This window comes from Solanum lycopersicum, chromosome 4 (genome assembly GCF_036512215.1).
Source record: "Solanum lycopersicum chromosome 4, SLM_r2.1".
In the NCBI taxonomy this organism is placed as follows: domain Eukaryota; kingdom Viridiplantae; phylum Streptophyta; class Magnoliopsida; order Solanales; family Solanaceae; genus Solanum; species Solanum lycopersicum.
In genome coordinates this window covers 19,940,226-19,959,130 of record NC_090803.1, presented here as the reverse complement: position 1 = coordinate 19,959,130, position 18,905 = coordinate 19,940,226, and the positions used below count along the sequence as shown (strand labels likewise).

The 18,905-nt window shown below is 30.9% G+C and overlaps 1 protein-coding gene across 1 annotated transcript; it reads left to right on the top strand.

The window, feature by feature from the left end:
• Positions 1-17,513: 17,513 nt before the first annotated feature.
• On the top strand, positions 17,514-18,227 carry LOC138347982 (uncharacterized). Its single transcript, XM_069296588.1, has 2 exons — positions 17,514-17,643; positions 17,686-18,227. The coding sequence occupies exons 1-2, from the start codon at positions 17,514-17,516 to the stop codon at positions 18,225-18,227; spliced, it is 672 nt and encodes a 223-aa protein (XP_069152689.1).
• Positions 18,228-18,905: the final 678 nt, after the last annotated feature.

Sequence of the window (18,905 nt, the reverse complement as noted above, 5' to 3'; positions counted from 1 at the left end):
GGAAGTTTGTACATTTGTTTTTCTTTTGACTAATAGTTTTCAATTTATATGTAAGGATAAGAGCCGCGATCTGGAGCCTCGATAGAACCTCACTTAACTTCCAACTCCTCACTTTATCTCCTCGAACTACAAGTGGCCTGATTCCCTATCACCCGGGATATGTAGGATGTCCAAACAAGGATTCGGTCACACAAATTTTAGTTTTTCAAACAAGAGTTCGGTCAAAACTTGTCACTTTGTCTACTTCTTTGTCTGAAAAACTCTTCGTGTTTCCAGTCAAAGAGGGGCAAACTGTAGACACGTAATTTTTGACCGAATTTAATTTTAACACTAATATTTAAAGCATAAATAATTTTATCAATCTAAATTAAATATATTTTGACCTTTTATTATTTTCATTAATTTTATTTAAAAGATATAAAAATAAACAACATAAATATAATTTTTATTTAGAAAAGTTTGTTTTTGATTGTAAAAAAAAAGAAGAAGATATATATATATATATATATATATATATATATATATATATAAATAACATATATTATTTAAATAAACTAATATTTCTTAATTATATTTTTTGTTTTAATTACCCATTTAGCTTTTATTTATTTATTTACTCAAAAAATTAATAGTTATATAATTATCATTTTTTATATATATATTTAATATTAATATTAAAAAAAAAAGAGAAACACACACACACACGATCCCATGACCCACTCCCCATTCCCCATTCCCCCCCACGTACACACTGCACACGTACACTACTACTACTACTACTACTATATACATACAATGAAAAAGAAACAAAAAAGGAGGATCCGAAAGAGAACGAAAAAAAAGATCAGAGAGGTAAAAAAAAAGAACAAAAGGGAGGGAAAAAATCGAGAAAAGAAGGCAACATATTCTTACTTTTTGTTTGAAAATCACAAACAAAGGTTGAAGTGGAGGTTTACTTTCGCGGTTCTTTATTCGAATTGTTTTCTTTTGGTGGAATTTTCGCAAGAGGTACCATTTTTAATTATTTTTTATATAATTTAATATCATGTTTATACAAGCACTGATTACAATATATTAAAGTTGTCAAGTTTCACATGTGGTTAAACCGTTATGTTTTATATGAAGTTTGTTCAAATATTTAATATCAACTTTATGTTTAGTTTAGATCCTTTATATAGTTTTATTTTGTGTGAAATTGCTATAACAAACCGTAGTTTATATCATATTAAATAATTCATAGTTTATTTCATGCCTAAGTAAAATTATTGTCTAAGTTTATTCTTATTTTTAATATTTAGTTTATAATAATAACATGTGTAGCTATTATGTAAATATTAATTTTAGTTAGTAGAATTTTCGTGTAATGTTAATGACGTAAAAAAAATCGAATAAAAGTGGAAGAAAGAAAAAATATAATAATAATAATAATAAAAAAAAAAAAAGAAAAAGGGAAAAGTTTAAATAAAAAATAAACAGTGAAAATGAATATAATAAAAAAGAGGGGAAAAGAGAAAACAAAAAATAATAGAAAAGAAGTATAAAAATAATATTAAAAAATCAATTGAAGAGGAAATAATTTTTTTTTTAATTTAAAGTTCCTTTGTCCAAACAAAAAAAAAGAGTTGAAATAAAAAAAAAATCAAAACAAATGAAACCTTGAAAGAATAAAAATTAATAATAACAATAAATAATAATAATAGCAAAAGATGAGAAAGTAAAAAGAAAAAAAATGTAAAAAATAGAATAAAAAATAAAAAATAAAAATAATAATAATGACAAAAGAAATAAAAATAATAAAGAATATCTTATTTTATTCTGCTTTGCTTGATTTAATTTATATGTGTATATATATATTTTTAATTAAAGGGCATGAATTAATAAAATAAGGTAGTTTTTAATATATTTAAATAAATCAAAGAAAGAGGGTAAATACATTTGTCTTAATAATACAATATTCATAAATTAGTTTAAGTCATAAATGTCCATAAAGCGACCGTGCTAGAACCACGGGACACGAGGGATGCCTAATACCTTCCCCTCGGTCAACAGAATTCCTTACCCGAACTCGTTCGCAGACCAAACAAAGAGTCATTTCCTTTTGATTAGGGATTAAACAAAAAGGGTGACTTAGAACACCATAACTCAATTCCAAGTGGCGACTCTGAAAAAATCAAAATAATCCCTTAATTAATAACGTCACTTAAATTGGAAAAACCCTTATGCCGCCGCGTGAAAAAGGGGTGTGACATTAAGTATGATTTATCTTCCGCAACAGTTTATTATCTTTAGTATGCTCATGATCATGCCAGCGGGGTTAGCTTGGGATCACTTGTGGTCCTAGGTTCCATGTTCGTATCTCGGGGGTAGCTCGGGGTGTGACACATTTGACATCTTAAAGTGATGTTGAGGTGAGTCACATAATTCCAAAACATGACAATGAGAATCTGATAAAAACTTGTGAAACACGTACAAATGACTATGGTTCATTTCTTGAAGAAAATGTGACTTGTGTTCGTATGAATAAGAACATATTCATGTATTGTTGGATGAATGTCACATCTCACCTTTACGGGAAGTTTGAGAGATTGAAAGAAAATATTTTGACATAAATGATCATTTTGGTAATACATATACTTTGAGTACTACACAAATATTGTGGTATGTCTTAAAATGAACTATTGGAGTACAAAAAAGAAAAGAAATAAATCTTTTTTGTAAAGGTTGTGGTCATGATCAAAATAAATATTGTTGTGTGGCAACACAAATTTATAATTGGTTATCAAGAAATAAGTCTTGAATGTAATAATTTTAACCATGACAGTAATAATAATTTTTTCCTTGAAGGAGATGGTCACCATAAGAATGACATTGTGAAAATTGTGATAGTACACAAAATTAATTGATAGTTTCGAAAGGGCTAATTTCTTACTATAAGAAGGAATGAAATTATTCATAATACTAGGATTATAGTAAGTCTGAAAAGAAACTTTTTAAGTTTCAGAAGAATAGAAAATAAATATAATATTGAGATTAAATTATGGAAAGATTTAATATCTTCAAATTACTATAATCTGGGTTACAAATATTTACATATAAAATGAACCCTTTTTTCCGTTGTTTGTTGTATACAAATATGTGCATGATGATGAAATCACATGCAAAATTAAATTAAAAGTTCACTAGAATGAAAATCAGATGGCCATTTCGATTCAAATGTGATGCAAGAGAAATTGACAATTCATATGACTATATGTTGAAGAAATAAAAGATTCTTCAAGAATTATCATTTATAGCTTTTTATCATGATAAATGACCATTGTACCATATAAGGTTGGGATTGTACCCCCTGAAATTATTTGGAACATATAAAAAAATGAATATGGGCATGTTCATATGCCATGTGGACCGTTTACTATTATGATTTAACAGATGCATCTATGGTATGGTCATATGTACATTTGTATCAACTAACAAATTATTAAATTAAGTGCACAGTGTCATGTTGATAATGTGGATTGGATTAGCAGAAATTCTATGCCTCCAATTATACCTAGACCATTGATTATGATGACAAATCTTTTTAATAAAATTTGGTATGACATGAGTTTATTTAACATGTATGGATCAAGCTAACAAGGTTCTCCCAACATAATTGATTTAGGGTCAGGAACTAAATACATTCCATCTAAAAATTTGATGTGCGCAAATATGATTTTATTGCTCCACCACACACCAAAATGGATACCCAAATGAGGTTGAGGGTGAATGTTAGATTCCCTAACATTAGGGGGAGATATGTGTAGTAGTTGAAAATTATATGTGGGATGAATTATCTAGATCTTTATTTTTTAAAAATGTGAACTTGAAGTTCAAGAGATAATTCATTTCCTAAATGTTGCAAGTAATTTGTCAGATGTATTTGTTGATTCAATATTTTAATTAAGTTATAAATGCTCCAAGAAATATTCCTTGAAAGAAAGAGTCTATGGTACGCCAGACGCGTGATAAACCAATCGATTCCTAATATAAAACTCCTTGATAAAGTAGAGAAGCAAATTATCAAAATGATCATTGCTAATGAGGCAAGTGCTTTGAAAGATCACTATGACATAACATTTCATAAAACCTTGGCAAAGGTTCAGGTACCTGAAAATGATTAAAAAAAAGAGATCTCGATAAGTTATGTCGTATTGGAATCGATATCAAAATGGTCGTCAACGGTATATTTGATATGATGTATCACTCAATGCTATTAGTAACTACGAGGATGTTAAATTCGAATATATCATATAGCGTGGTCAGATAAATGATTGACACTATTTAAGTATATTTTATTTCACTTAGAAAAGTGATGTTGTTGAACATATAGTTCATAGATCAAAATATATGTCAGTGGGGGTACAAATGAATCATGGTGTGAACAAATGATTTTCGTAGAAGTTTTTACATTATTAAATGGAGATATGTTCTCCAAAGGTGAATGCAATGAGACTTATTTCAGTCTGGCAATAAATGAAATACTGAATTATGTATAATGACTAATTATCATATCTAACTACACGATGAATGTTGTATGAAAGTTTTAAATGATTTAGAAGGTTTTAATACAATTCCATTAAATACCTAATGGTTCTGAGATTGCTTAACACAGAAAAAGAATCTTTTCATCCTCATGAAAAGAATTAAAAAGGTCATGTATAGGTGCAATTGGTGAACTTACAGATTGTTGGTTCTGCAAATGCTAGAAGATTATTTGATATACATAACGAAAGTTTTATGAAAGGATTGTCATATTATCATTCAAGTTATGACAGGAAACTAACAAAGCAAGTGACTCAACGCATAGAAGATGAATGATTTTCTTTGAGAAGAAAATATGAGTTTCAATAAAATTGAAAAGATCAATATCCGAGTCAGAAATGATTTGATAATGTAGATGTGAATATTTATTTGATCCGTATAAAGCTTGATCGCAAATGAACTATTTATTTACCTATGAAGGCACAACAATATCTTGTCGCTCAAAGAATCAAGCATTGGTAACCACTTTTTCAAATTCAGGAAGAAATAATATAAGTCTAAGAAATAAGTTGGGAGTGTGTTTGGTTGGAATCATAATCAATCATATTTAGAAAATATTTCATTTTTCTTTGGTAAAGTATATTCAGCCACCATATACGAAAATAATATTGAAGGGATGATATAACCAAAGGAGATTGGACAAAGCATATTTCACAAAAAGTCTTTTTCACATATGATGTTGAATAAAATAATGAGATAGACATTCAAAGAACCATTCAAATGATAATCGTGTAAACTTATTTACTAAAGATTGCCAACATAAATATTTGAGAAGTTGTAATACAAGATTGGAATGCATTATTTCCAAGATATCAAGTAAAGTTTTTATCAGGGGGAGAAAAATACGTGTTGTACTCTTTTCCTTAACCATGGTTTTATCTCAATTGAATTTTTCTGGTACGATTTTTAACGAGGCAACATTCAAAGCATACTGAAAGATATGTGTACACGGTTTCCTTAACTAAGATTTTTTTTCACGAGATTTTTTTCTAGTAAGTTTTTAACGAGGCATATTTTCTATCAGCATTCAAGGGGGAGTAATATATTATGGATGTCCACTACATCAAGAAGTTACTCCATTACTTTCCTCCATTATGAAGATAACAATAACCTTCATAACCTCCACCTTTATAATCATTATTCTTGTAACCTTTCCCATTATATTCATCTTAATGTCATGTTTATGACTAACTTTTTGTATGCCTCTATGTTAAACTATAAATAGAGGCATAGACTTTATATTTTATACGCTTAAAGATTCGGTGAACACTTTTAAAAAAAAAGTTATCTCATATTGTTCCTCTTGTGTCACATTTTCGTTTCTTCATCTTTATATTATTCTTTTGTTCCAAGTTTTACAACATTTTCTTCTTTTTTTTAGTTAATTGTTATATTTATTATTTATTTCCTATCATGTAATTTTTTAAATTTATTTTCTATTTAAATAGTATTTTGTTGTTTATTAATTTTTTTTCTTTTGTTTTTGTCTTGTTCTAGAACTATCAAGTGTCTTGATTTAGACTGCCACTTGGGAGAAAATAACTATTTTGAATGTTCTTTTTATATAAATTCATCATTCCTAGTTATAATTATATCTTTGCTTAATGGTATGTGCATAGTTTTTTTAATAATATCCTGGAAAATGCATAAGTATCACTTTAATTTAGGTTTGAATTTTCAGAGACACACTTATGCTATACTAAAGTCCTATTACCTCCTGAACTTATTATATAAATTTTTCACCCCTTTTCGGTCTATGTGGCACTATCTTGTAAGTCCAACGCGTGTTGATATTTTTTTTCAAGCTAGTGCCACGTAAGAAAAAAAAGGATATTATTTATAAAATAAGTTCAGATGGATAAAAAGACATTAATATAGTATAAGTATGTTTGTGAAATTTCGAATATAGGTTAAAGAGATACTTATGCATTTTCCCATAATATGGCAAAAATAATTTTTGCACATTGTTACATCATAGGGCATTCTTTCAAAAGTAAATATTACCTTATACAAATACTTAAAAAAACTAACAGTAATTTCGAAGATCTTGGTATCACATAATCTAAATTATTTTCTTGTCGCGGTTTCTTATAAAGAACATGAAAAAGGAAAGTGAAATCTTTATGTTAATACAAAGTGTTAGATATGCATAATTAACTAGTCAAAATTTCTAACATGATTATTAAAAATATCTACATTTTAAAATAATTATTTAAAATATCAATATGTCAATAGTTTAGCAAATAAAGTGTATCTATCATATTCTCTCTCATATTTTTTCAATTTAATTTTTATCTCTCTCATATATAGCAAATTATATGTTTATAATTATGCTCCTAAAATAAATCCTATTTTCACTTCCCTTCGACCACAATTTTCACTCTCCTTCAACCTCACTTTCTCTCTATCTTATTGGGTTTATATTTATTAGGTTCATATCAGTATATATGCATCGAATTATCATTTGATCGGATAAATTCTTATTAAGTTTATATCAGTATTTTTTAGTTTTAATTTGTATATTTTGAGTCTTTTATGTATTTTTGTGTTTCAATATAAAATCGTTTATTTCGTAAATTTTCTTTTGGGTCTATATTTTTTTCAACCGCACTACTAATTAATTTGTGTTCATATTCATATTGTCAGTTGTATTTTCATATGTCAATTATGTTTTCTGAACATTACATTTGTTTGAATGAAATCATAAGCAAATTAAATAAAATATGTTCTTACTTAAATTTGTATTCATACTAATAGTAAGTTGTATTCTTTATATTTCAATTGTATTTTTTTGTAATATTGTATTTATTTTAACATTTTATATTGTATTCATGTGCATTTAAATCATTCATTTTGTATGTTATGCTCAAGTTCAATTATCAACTATTTTTTTAATCAAAATAAATGTACTTTGTGTGTTGTATATTAATTATTTGTACTTTTGATTAAATAAAAAAGTTGTATTCTAAAATGGATTTTGTATTTCAAAAATTATATTCTAATTTCATTTCTTAATTGTTCATTAATTATTCACTTTTATTTTCAATGTTTCAGTTATACAAAATTTTCAAAATGACAATATTTTAGTTTTTAGTGGGAATTCTTAGCAAGAGTTTCATTATTTATTAAAAATGTCATTTTTTTAGTTTGTTAAGGGATTAGTTATTCATTTATTATTATTTTGAAAAGCATACAAATAATTAATAACAGAACATAGAAATCACGAAGCAAAATTTTTATAAAAAAGTTTTAAAAGATTTTAATTTAATAAAATACAATTAATTAATAACATAATGGAGAAAATCAGAAAATAATATTTCAAATAAGATAACTTTTGAATATAAACCAATAAAGTTATGTTACCGTAATTATTAATCATAATTTTAGTATACTTTAACTAGGCATATTTTTTTCCCTTACTACTAAGCCTTTTCATCTTTCATTTTTGTGATCGAAATTTGCAAAATTTCTTTTTTATTATATGTGTTTGGTTCCATAATGGACATGATTTTTTTCTCCCTTATTCCTTAAATTTACAATATTAATTTTTAACACTTCATTGAAAATATTGTATCTATGTAGAATTGAAGTCGATTGATTTAAGATTTTCGAGGGTAGTAAAGAAGATTTTGGGATGAAAAAATAAAAATAAATATAAAATTTGTTGGCAAACAAAGTGAAATTGAAATACAAAGTAAGCACAAAAAATCTAAAACTTGTTAGCATACATTTAAAATTGATATAAAAAAAATAAAAAAATACCAAAACTTATTAGCATATAAAATGAAAATAAAATACAAAGTGAGCACAAAATAAATACAAAACTTGTGGGCATAAAAAGTGAGAATGAAACACAAAATGAGATTGAAATATGAAATGATATTGAAACACAAAGTCATCACAAAATGTAAAAAAATTGTTGGCATATAAAGTGAGAATGAAATACAAAGTGAGATTGAAATACAAAGTGATATTGAAATAAAGAGTGAACACAAAAAAATACAAAAATTTTTGACATATAGTTAAAATGAATACAAATTTTAAAAAAATACAAAATTATATGAGGCCTAATTTAGAATAGTGTACAAATTCTCTAAAACTATTTATATACTATTTTATAATATACTATAAAATTAAACATATAAATAATTTGAAATGAATGTCACCTACAAAATAGATACAAGTTATACTTAAAGTACTCAAATTTTAGCAAGATACCGTATTAATTTTGTAATAAATACAAAATGCAATAAATCATAAAAACAATAAAGAATACATTATGATAATTTAAATACAAAATGCAACATGCCGTAAAGTTGTCTTCAACAATTTGTTCAACTTCTTCGATATCCATAATTTTTATTTTTTTATTAGAACTGTTGATTTCCTTAGTCAGGTGGGTAGGATCATATTGAAATTCAGATTTTTCCTCTTCACTATCGGATCTACACCATAATCGATAATTTTAAAATAAAAATAAAAATAAATCTCAGTAAATAAACGAAATCACTTTTGCCAATAAAAATCTCTTGAATTAAACTAGAGATTTTGTTGAACAATTTGAAAGAATCTTGAAGAAAGAGGAGTTAGAAAACATGAAAAGCGTGAGAAGAGAGTGTGAAACATGGAGAAAGAAGGTTAATGGATAGTGGCTTAATTTCTTTTTCTTTTTAAAAGTTTATTGGTTTTAGAATTTGGCCTAATGTAGAAATTCTTTGATAAAAAAAATTAAATAATAAAATTTGAATACAAAATATTTTCTAAAATATTGCGCTTATTATAAAATCAAGTTTATAAGAAGAACACAAGAGAAGTAGATGTAGGAGAAGACTTTCTTCTTATTCAAGTATATGTAAGTTTCATATGTATATCATACAATAGTGAATGAACAGCCCTATTTATAGAGTGAGAAATCACTCCCAAAGTCACTTAGTGAATATGAATGGTTGTTCATGTACTAGATTTATAGACTATCCACTTATTCAATGGATTTATAACACTCCCTCTTGGATGTCCATAGATATTGTGCCTCGTTAAAAACATTACTAGAAAAAACCATGTGGAGAAAAACTCTAGAGAAGGAAAGAGAGTACACATATCTTTTGATGCGCATTATTTGCTGCCTCATTAAAAACCTTTCTAGGAAAACCAGTGGGACAAAACATAGACTATGAAAAAAGAGTACAGTGCGAATTTTACTCTCCCTGATAAAAATCACGATTCAGATGGTTAAATTTCCACATTCCAATTTTGTGAAGCATCTTCTCAAGGTTGAGACCGGTAAAAATTTGGTAAATAAATTTGTTGGATTATCACTCGAACAAATTTGTCACACATCAATATCACCATTCTTCTGGAGATCATGTGTGAAGAATAATTTTGGTGAAATGTTTTTCGTTCTATCTTCTTTTATAAAGCCTTCTTTTAATTGAGATATGCATGCAACATTGTTTTCAAAGAGTATTGTGGGTATATTGACGTCACATTTCAAACCGCATCTTTCTTTGATAAAATGTATTACTGATCTTAATCATACACATTCTCTACTTGCTTCATGAATGACTATTATCTCAGCATGATTTGAAGAAGTAGCGACAATGACTGCTTCGTAGATCGCCATGATATAGCAGTACCTCCGTATGTGAACAGATAGCCTGTTTGTGATCGAGCTTTATGTGGGTCAGATAAATAACTTGCATCTGCATGACCAGCAAGATCTGCACTATCTTTGTTAGTATAAAACAGACTCATATCACTAGTTCCCCTTAGATATCCCAATATATGTTTAACTCCATTCCAATGTCTTCGTGTAGGGGAAGAACTATACCTTACTAACAAATTAACAGAAAATGCTATGTAAGGTCTCGAAGCATTAGCAAGATATATAAGTGCCCCGATTGCACTAAGGTACTTCTGGACCAAGAGGTTCCTCATCCTCTTCTTGAGGTCGGAATGGATCCTTACTCACTTCAAGTGATCGGACAACCATTGGAGTAATTAATGGATGTGCTTTGTCCATGTAAAATCGTTTCAATATTTTCTCAGTATTGGCAGATTGATGGATGAAGACCCCGTCTACTAAATATTTTATTTGTAGTCCAAGACAAATTTTTGTCTTTCCAAGGTCTTTCATATCAAATTCTTTCTTTAGATATTCAATTGCCTTTTGAACCTCTTTTGGAGTTCAAATTAAATTAATGTCATCAACATAAACAGCAAGAATAACAAACCCCAATGCTGTTTTCTTAATAAATATACAAGGACAAATGACATCGTTTATATAACCTTGTTTTATCAAGTACTCACTGAGGCGATTATACCACATGTGTCCATATAATGACTTTTGTAATCTAATTGAATACATTTCCCGAGATTTTGAACTACATGCTTCGGAGATTTTAAGTCCTTCCGAAACTTTCATATAAATTTCATTATCAAGTGAACCGTAAAGGTAAGTTGTAACCACATTCGTTAGATGAATTTCAATATTTTCATGTACAGCTAAACCGATGAGATATCAAAAAGTTATTGCATCCATAATAGGTGAATATGTTTCTTCATAGTCGACATCGGGTCGTTGAGAGAATCCTTGTGCAACAAGGTGTGCCTTGTATCTTACAATCTCATTTCTTTTGCGTACAAAGACCCATTTATAGCCGATTGATTTAACATCATTAGGCATTTGGACTACTGGTCCAAAAACCTTACGCTTAGCAAGTGAATTTAATTCTTATTGCATTGCTTCTTGCCATTTTGGCCAATCACGTCTTTCTCGACATTCTTCGACAGATAGAGGTTCAATATCCTCTAAACTTATCCAATCACCTGTAGAACTTATAGAGATTCTTCATTTACTTGAGTCTCGGATTCATTGATCTCTTCAAGAATATCAGGATTAATCAGATCTTGAATTTCTTCGTGAGATTCTTTTGTAGTGTCATTTTTTGTACTTTTTTTTCTAGGATTTTTATCTTTTGAACCCAGTGGTCTACCACGCTTCAGGCGTATTTGTGATTCAGAAATTATGACACTTGTAGATGGTCCTTTTGAAACATCGATTCAGATAGGCACATTTACTGTAGGAATATGTGACTTTGTTATCCTTTTTGAATCAGTAAATGCGTCTAGCATTTGATTTGCTATGTTTTGCAAATGGATGATCTTTTGGACCTCTTGTTCACATACAGGGGAGCGTGGATCAAAATGAGATAATGATGAAACTTTTCATGCAATTTCACTTTTAAGTTTATTTTTGTCTCCCCCTAATTGCGGAAAATTTGTTTCATCAAATCGACAATCTGCAAATCTTGCAGTGAATAAATTTTCCATCAATGACTCAAGGTAGCGAATCATGGAGGGTGAATCAAACCCAACATATATGCCTAACCTTCTTTTAAGGCTCATCTTGGTGCGTTGAGGTGGTGCTACAAGCACATATACAGCACATCCAAAAATTTGAAGATGAGCAATATTTGGTTGATGGCCAAATACCAATTGTCATGGGGAGCATTTATTATAATGAGCCAGTCTGAGACGAATAAGTGATGTTGCATGCAAGATACCATGACCTAAACAGTAGTAGGCAACTCACTTTTCATAAGTAGAGGTCTTACTATCAATTGTAAGTGCTTAATAAATGACTCACCAAGGCCATTTTGAGTATGAACATGAGCTATGGGATGTTCAACTTTTATCCCTACCGATACGCAATAAGCATCAAAATCTTGAGATTTGAATTCGGCGGCATTATCAAGACGAATTGTGTTAATGGGATAATCTGAAATTGCGCTCTTAATCGTATCATTTGTGCCAATAATTTTTCAAACGCCAGGTTGTGAGATGATAAGAGTCACACATGAGACCATCTTGAAGATGCGTCTATTAGGACCGTAAAATATCTAAACGACCCACTAGATGGGTGAATAGGTCCACAAATATCCCCATGTATTCGTTCTGAAAATTGAGGGGATTCAATGTTAACCTTCATTGGTGATGACCTAGTAATCAATTTGCCTTGAGAACAAGCAACACACGAAAACTCATCCATTTGAGTTTTCAATGATTCGTCTCATCATTATTGATCCAGGATAACATATTCGATCATGCCAAAGCACAAAAGTCTTTCTCTGGTTTACGATAGAGTGTGCTTCAATCTTACTTATTTTTGCATAATACAGACCAGAAGATGAAGTTGATAATTTCTCCAACACATATTTCTGGTATGAGACAATCTTGGTAATACCAAGGTATTCAACATTCATTTCATTCATTTTCTCAAAATGATATCCATTTTGGCGAATATCTTTAAAACTTAACAGGTTTCTTGGGGATTTAAAAGAGAACAAAGCATCTTCTATGACAAGTTTTGTCCCCTTATGCAGGAGTATAGTAGCTCTTCTGGAGCCTTCTATTAAGTTTGAATTACCAGAAATTGTAGTAACATTTGCTTTTCTTGTAAGCAAGTAGGGGAAGTATTTCTCATCTTTGAATATGGTGTGCATTGTTTCACTATCAATTACACAAATATCTTCATGATTGATCATTGAGGTATCCATATACTCTTCAAGATGAATGATATAAAAGAAATAAATATTATAATATTATTACTGAACAAAAAACATTACACAACCTTTGTTATTTACAAATCTAGGAAAACATATTCATACTAGTTCATATAAACGACGAAAATGAAATATATATACATTATCACAGACCCATCACCTATCAGGTGATCTATGTGTCCTTCGGGATTCTCAAAGAAATCCGCTACATCTAGATGCATGGGTTTAACAGTATCTTCCGTGATAAAGTTGGATTCTGCGTTATTTTTCACCTCCTTCAGGGATGCTTGGTATAGCTCAATCAGGTGTCTTGGCGTACGGCAGGTACGTGATCAATGTCCTTTTCCTCCACATCGATAACATTTGTTGTCTGAATTTTTCTTCTGCACTACGTCATGTTTTTCATTCTTCATTTTTACATTGCTGGTGTTGAAGGTTATTATTTAGTCCAAGACGATCACCACAATTGAAATTTCTTCCTCGACCACGACCACGGCCACGAGTTAGGCCACGACCTTTTTCACGCCTAGATTGGTGAAAATTTACCGTATTTACTTCAGGAAATGGCATAGCGACTTTCATGGTTTTTCATCAGTAAGTCATTATGTTGTTCAGCAATAAGGAGATGTGAAATTAATTCGGAATACTTTTTAAATCCCATTTTTCGGTATTGTTGTTGCAGAAGCATACTCAAGGCAGGAAAAGTGGAAAATGTTTTTCCAGCATATCATGGTCAGTGATATTTTCTCCACATAATTTTAATTGTGAGATAATTTTAAACATGGAAGAGTTATACTCGCTGATAGTTTTAAAATCTTGAAATTTCAAATGGATCCAGTCATAATGTGTCCGTGGAAGGACAACCAACTTCAGGTGGTCATATCTACCAAACCCTTTGTCCCTTTAGATTTCCTCCCAATTTCTCTAAATTAATTATAAATTATATCAGTACTTCCAACATTGTTGTCCTTGTTAATGGAACCCAAACTAATTACTTCTCCCCGTCTAGAGGAATAAGGCAAGGAGACCCATGTCAGCTTACATCTTAATTCTTTGCATGAAACTTCTATCCAATTATATAAATCACCAGGTTGACACCCTTCTCTGGGAGCGTATCTCTATTCAACCAATAGGTCCTCATTTCTCCCACTTATTTGTTACTGGCGACTTAACTCGTATATCCAGTGGAAACCAACATTCCGTTCATACAGTTTATAAAAGCATGTCCTTCTTCTGCGATCTTTCAGGACCAAAAATTAACGCAGCAAAGTCGAAATCTATGTTGTCTAAATTATGGGATGTGGACAGTAGAAGTTCAGTTCATCCTCTCTTTAATATCACGTCTACCACTTCCTTTAATAAATACCTTGATTTCCCTATCCTTAACCGCAAAGCTAAGTCTGATGATTTCCAGTATATTATTGATCATACGAGGAAAAAACTTGCTAGTTGAAAAGTTGAACTTTTTAACAACTACTGGGCAGCTAACCTTAGCTAAATCAAGGTTAAATGCCATTCCTATTAACTCTATGCAGTACTTCAGTCTCCCCAAAAAAATATGCAACACCGTTGATAAGATCCAAGGGGATTTCTTATGGGGAACAACTGCTCAAAAGAGGAGGATGCACTATGTCTCATGGGAGAAAGTAGCATCCCAAAAAATTCTGCTGGTTTAGGTCTTCAGCCAGCCAAGGTCAAGAACAAAATTATCCTTACTAGCCTCGCCTAGCGGCTTTACAGTAATCACACTTATCTTTGTGCTCACACCTTGATTCACCGGTACCACTCTAGGCCCGTGACTTCATCTCATTCCTTCATTTAGAAGAATGTCCTCATCAGAGGAAGAATTTGTTCCCAAGCTACTGCCCGGAACCCTACGACAGGAACTTCTATCAACATATGGGATAATCGATGGATCCCTGAAACTCCCCTTCTTAGATCTATCCTTCATGGCCCCCTTAAAAAAGGCAATGATCGTCTCAACTCAGTGTCTCTTTGGAATGGAGAAAGTTGGGGCTGGTCGAAAAATTGTTTCGAGCTCCCAGACGCTTTCATTCTCCAAGCCTTGGAATTCGCCCCAATAAAGATTAAGGCGACCTCGACCAACCCTACTGGGCCCTGAATAACAATGGTATTTTCACCAGCTAGTCTGTTCAAAGGCTCATCACCCCTCCAAGTCTCCAGCCTTACATCTTCTCTTGGATTTGGAAACTTCGTTTACCCACTCGCGCTTACCTCCACCTTATTGGTATCGATACCAGTCCTCCTTGTCCTATTTTTTGTCACTCTCACAAAAGTACTACCCACATCTTCTTCGATTGCTATATAGCTCGAAAGTTTTGGCTAGATTGAGGCATCAACATTTCTCAAATCCCTTTCCAGCAGGATCTTTGGCTCCTAACACTCAGAGATTTGAACCCTCCTTATGACCATGGTTTGTACAAATGGATTGAGATTTTGCCCTTTGCTCTTTGACATCACCATAATACCCATAACGGAAAATACGACGTCCCCCTAACCTCCATGGTCAGACAAAAAATCATTGAATAAATTACCCACAATCAGTCCCCTAGCAATCATAACTACAGTGGATATTCATGTAAAATGGTACCCTCCCCATATTTGTTTTTACAAGCTTAACATTGATGGTCCTTTCTCAAAACATAAAAAAATGGGTGGGATCGGTGTTGTCGTTCGGAATGCCACTGGAAACTGAATTATGGGCTTCCACAAAAGAAGCAATAGTCACTACCATATTATGACAGAACTGGAAGCTCTCCTTACTGGGTTGATCATTGCCCATTCTTATAATTTGACACCTATTGAAATCGAAACTAATTCCGTAGAGGTCATACAACTCTTAAAAAACATGCAGCCACCTGACTGTTCCATTATATTGTTTTACATTGCAGGTCAACATTGAAGAAGTTGGGCAGTCCACTGGTCCGCCATAGCCTCCGCCAAGGGAACAAAGTAGCCCACGTTTTGTACAGATTAGGTTGCAAGCTAACTCAGACCGATAATCTACGTATCCTCCTATCTCCACTTGATATAGTAAAGAAGAAGCTACAGGCTGATCAACTTGGAGCATCTTCTAGTAAAATAGTATTATGGTCTATCTATAATAACGTAGCTCGTTATGACAATCTATCTGTAATCGAAAGTACTAATAGCTATAATATAATGTCAGTGTATATATGTAGTATTATGGTCTATCTATAATAACTTAGCTCGTTATGACAATCTATCTCTAATCGCAAGTACTAATAGCTATAATATAATATATATATATGAAGTAAAAAAAAAAGGAAATTGGTCACCTTTGAAGTGCAAAGTCAAAGTGTACTCAAAGAATGTGACTTATTTTTATTTATAGATTAAAAAAAAAACTTATTATGGTTCTCTTGAGTACCTGTTTTAGAAGTTGCAAATTTATAATTCCATGTTAATTTCTCGGATAATATTCTGACCATCAATACAACATAATAATGAAATAACTATTATACCCTACTCTAAACAAATTAAATATTATGAAGTATAAATAATAATATGAAATAAATTTATAACTAAAGAACATGACTCAAATAAGAAGCTTACATTCTCAAATAATTTGAAACGATAACTCCATCACTTACTTTTGACACTCATAATTTGGTAAATAATTTATAATTAAAGGCCATAACAACAAGCATATAAATTGGTGGATAGAAAAGTAGAAGAAAACTAAACAGTTCAGGATGTAATTTTATGAATCTTTAGCCATTCACTAATATTGTTTTGTTATATTGAGAAAACTGAAAAGTTTCCATCTCCGGTCATTTCATAGTTGCTAACAAAATTTCAAATCAAAAGATACTAATTTTTTTCCAAAAATCAGGAAACTGTTAAGTGATAATAATAATAATAATAATAATAATAATAATAATAATAATAATAATAATAATAATAATAATAATAAATAGAAAAGGCCACAAAAGTACATGCATAGTCGTGCTTCATTTGTACATGTGATTCATAGTAGATATATCAACACATTTCACACAACTAAATAAATGCTAATCAAGTTCATGTTGACCTCATGAAATATTGTATTGCAATTAGATTTAAAGTCTTTCATGTCGCATACAATAAGTATTTTCGATAAAATATGCAAAGTATAAAATATAACTTTCCACAGAGACAATTTTTTGTTCAACTTTTTTTTTTTTAAATAAATACATCGTTGGGTTCGAGAGTGATTAGAGCATCACGCAGAAACTTACAATTTCATATTATATGAATAATAAATCAGATAACAAATAAAAACATACTAAAGACATTATTGTTGGTTAGACTTATGACAATTTTTTTTTAAATTTCAATATGTAATCCATGGCGGTTAGTGAGTCTAATGAGGCAGCAGTTGCTCCATCTCATTCGATCGAGATTGATCATTACCATCCCCTGTATCTGCATCCATCAGATACATCACTTAGCTCTTTGATTTCGATTCAACTAACTGGTTCTGAAAATTATGCTATTTGAAGTAGATCTATGTGTATAGCTTTATTAGGAAAAAGTAAACTTGGTTTTGTTGATGGGAAACATACCAGAGAAGCATTTCCTTCATCTCTTCATGATTTATGGGAGAAGTATAATGCCATTGTTCTCTCATGGATCATCGATTCAATCAGGAAGGAACTCTTGAGCAGTGTGATTTATGCTTTGAATGCATCAAAAGTTTGGAGTGACCTAAAGGAAAGGTTTGATAAGGTTGATGTATCACACATTTATTTTCTACACAAGGAGATTCACTCTAGGACACAAGGTACATCTAGTGTTTCTGACTACTTTTCTAGGTTGTGTGAATACTGGGATGAATTCGATGACATAATGCCTTGTCTAGCCTGTAATCGTCCTGAATCTAGGAAGAATATGCAACATTTTGATTATCAACGTTTACTTCAGTTTCTCATTGGTCTAAATGAGTCATATGCCCCCAATAAGAGTCGAATTGTGCTGATGACTTATACTCCCTCTATCAATCAAGCTTATTCTATGGTGATCTCAGAGGAGAGCCAAAGATCTCTTGGAAAATCAGTTTAAAACCTTAGTATTAATGAAGGAGCTGTATTTTATACGAGCAAAGGAAATTTTCAGCCTAATTTCGGAGGAGGAGGAGTAAAATTTAGGCCAACTACTAGTCAAGGTCACACTGAAAATACTAGGTCTGGCTTCTACACAGGTTCTAGATCTAACTCTGGGTCGAGCAACTCAGGCAATGCCTCAAGCTCTAGCTCTAAGCACAGGAAAAATAGTCATCTGTAGTGTGATTATTTTCATTACTCTGGTCATACAAGTGATCGATGTTACCAGCTCCATGGATATCCTCCGAATTTTAGATAGAACTCAAAGAAGAAGTTTAATTCTCACTCAGCTTCATCATTAGGACATGGAAATACTGGTAATTTTGCTTCTGAACATGAGACTTTTCATATATTGCAGTTACCTCCAGTAATGCATTGGGTATATCTTCTCAGAGTTCTCATCCCAGTGCTCCACTTTTTACTCCTAAGCAATACAATCAAATTCTGCAGATGATTGGCTAGAACAGTGAGACTAGTGGTATTGCCTTATCTGCAGGTATGGTTAATTACTCTAACCAATGGATAGTAGACACAAGAGCAACCGATCATATGGTTAGTGATCCTCATCTACTATCCAACACTAGAACTCTTCTTAATACAAGCAAAGACAATGTTATGCTACCTACTAGAAACACAG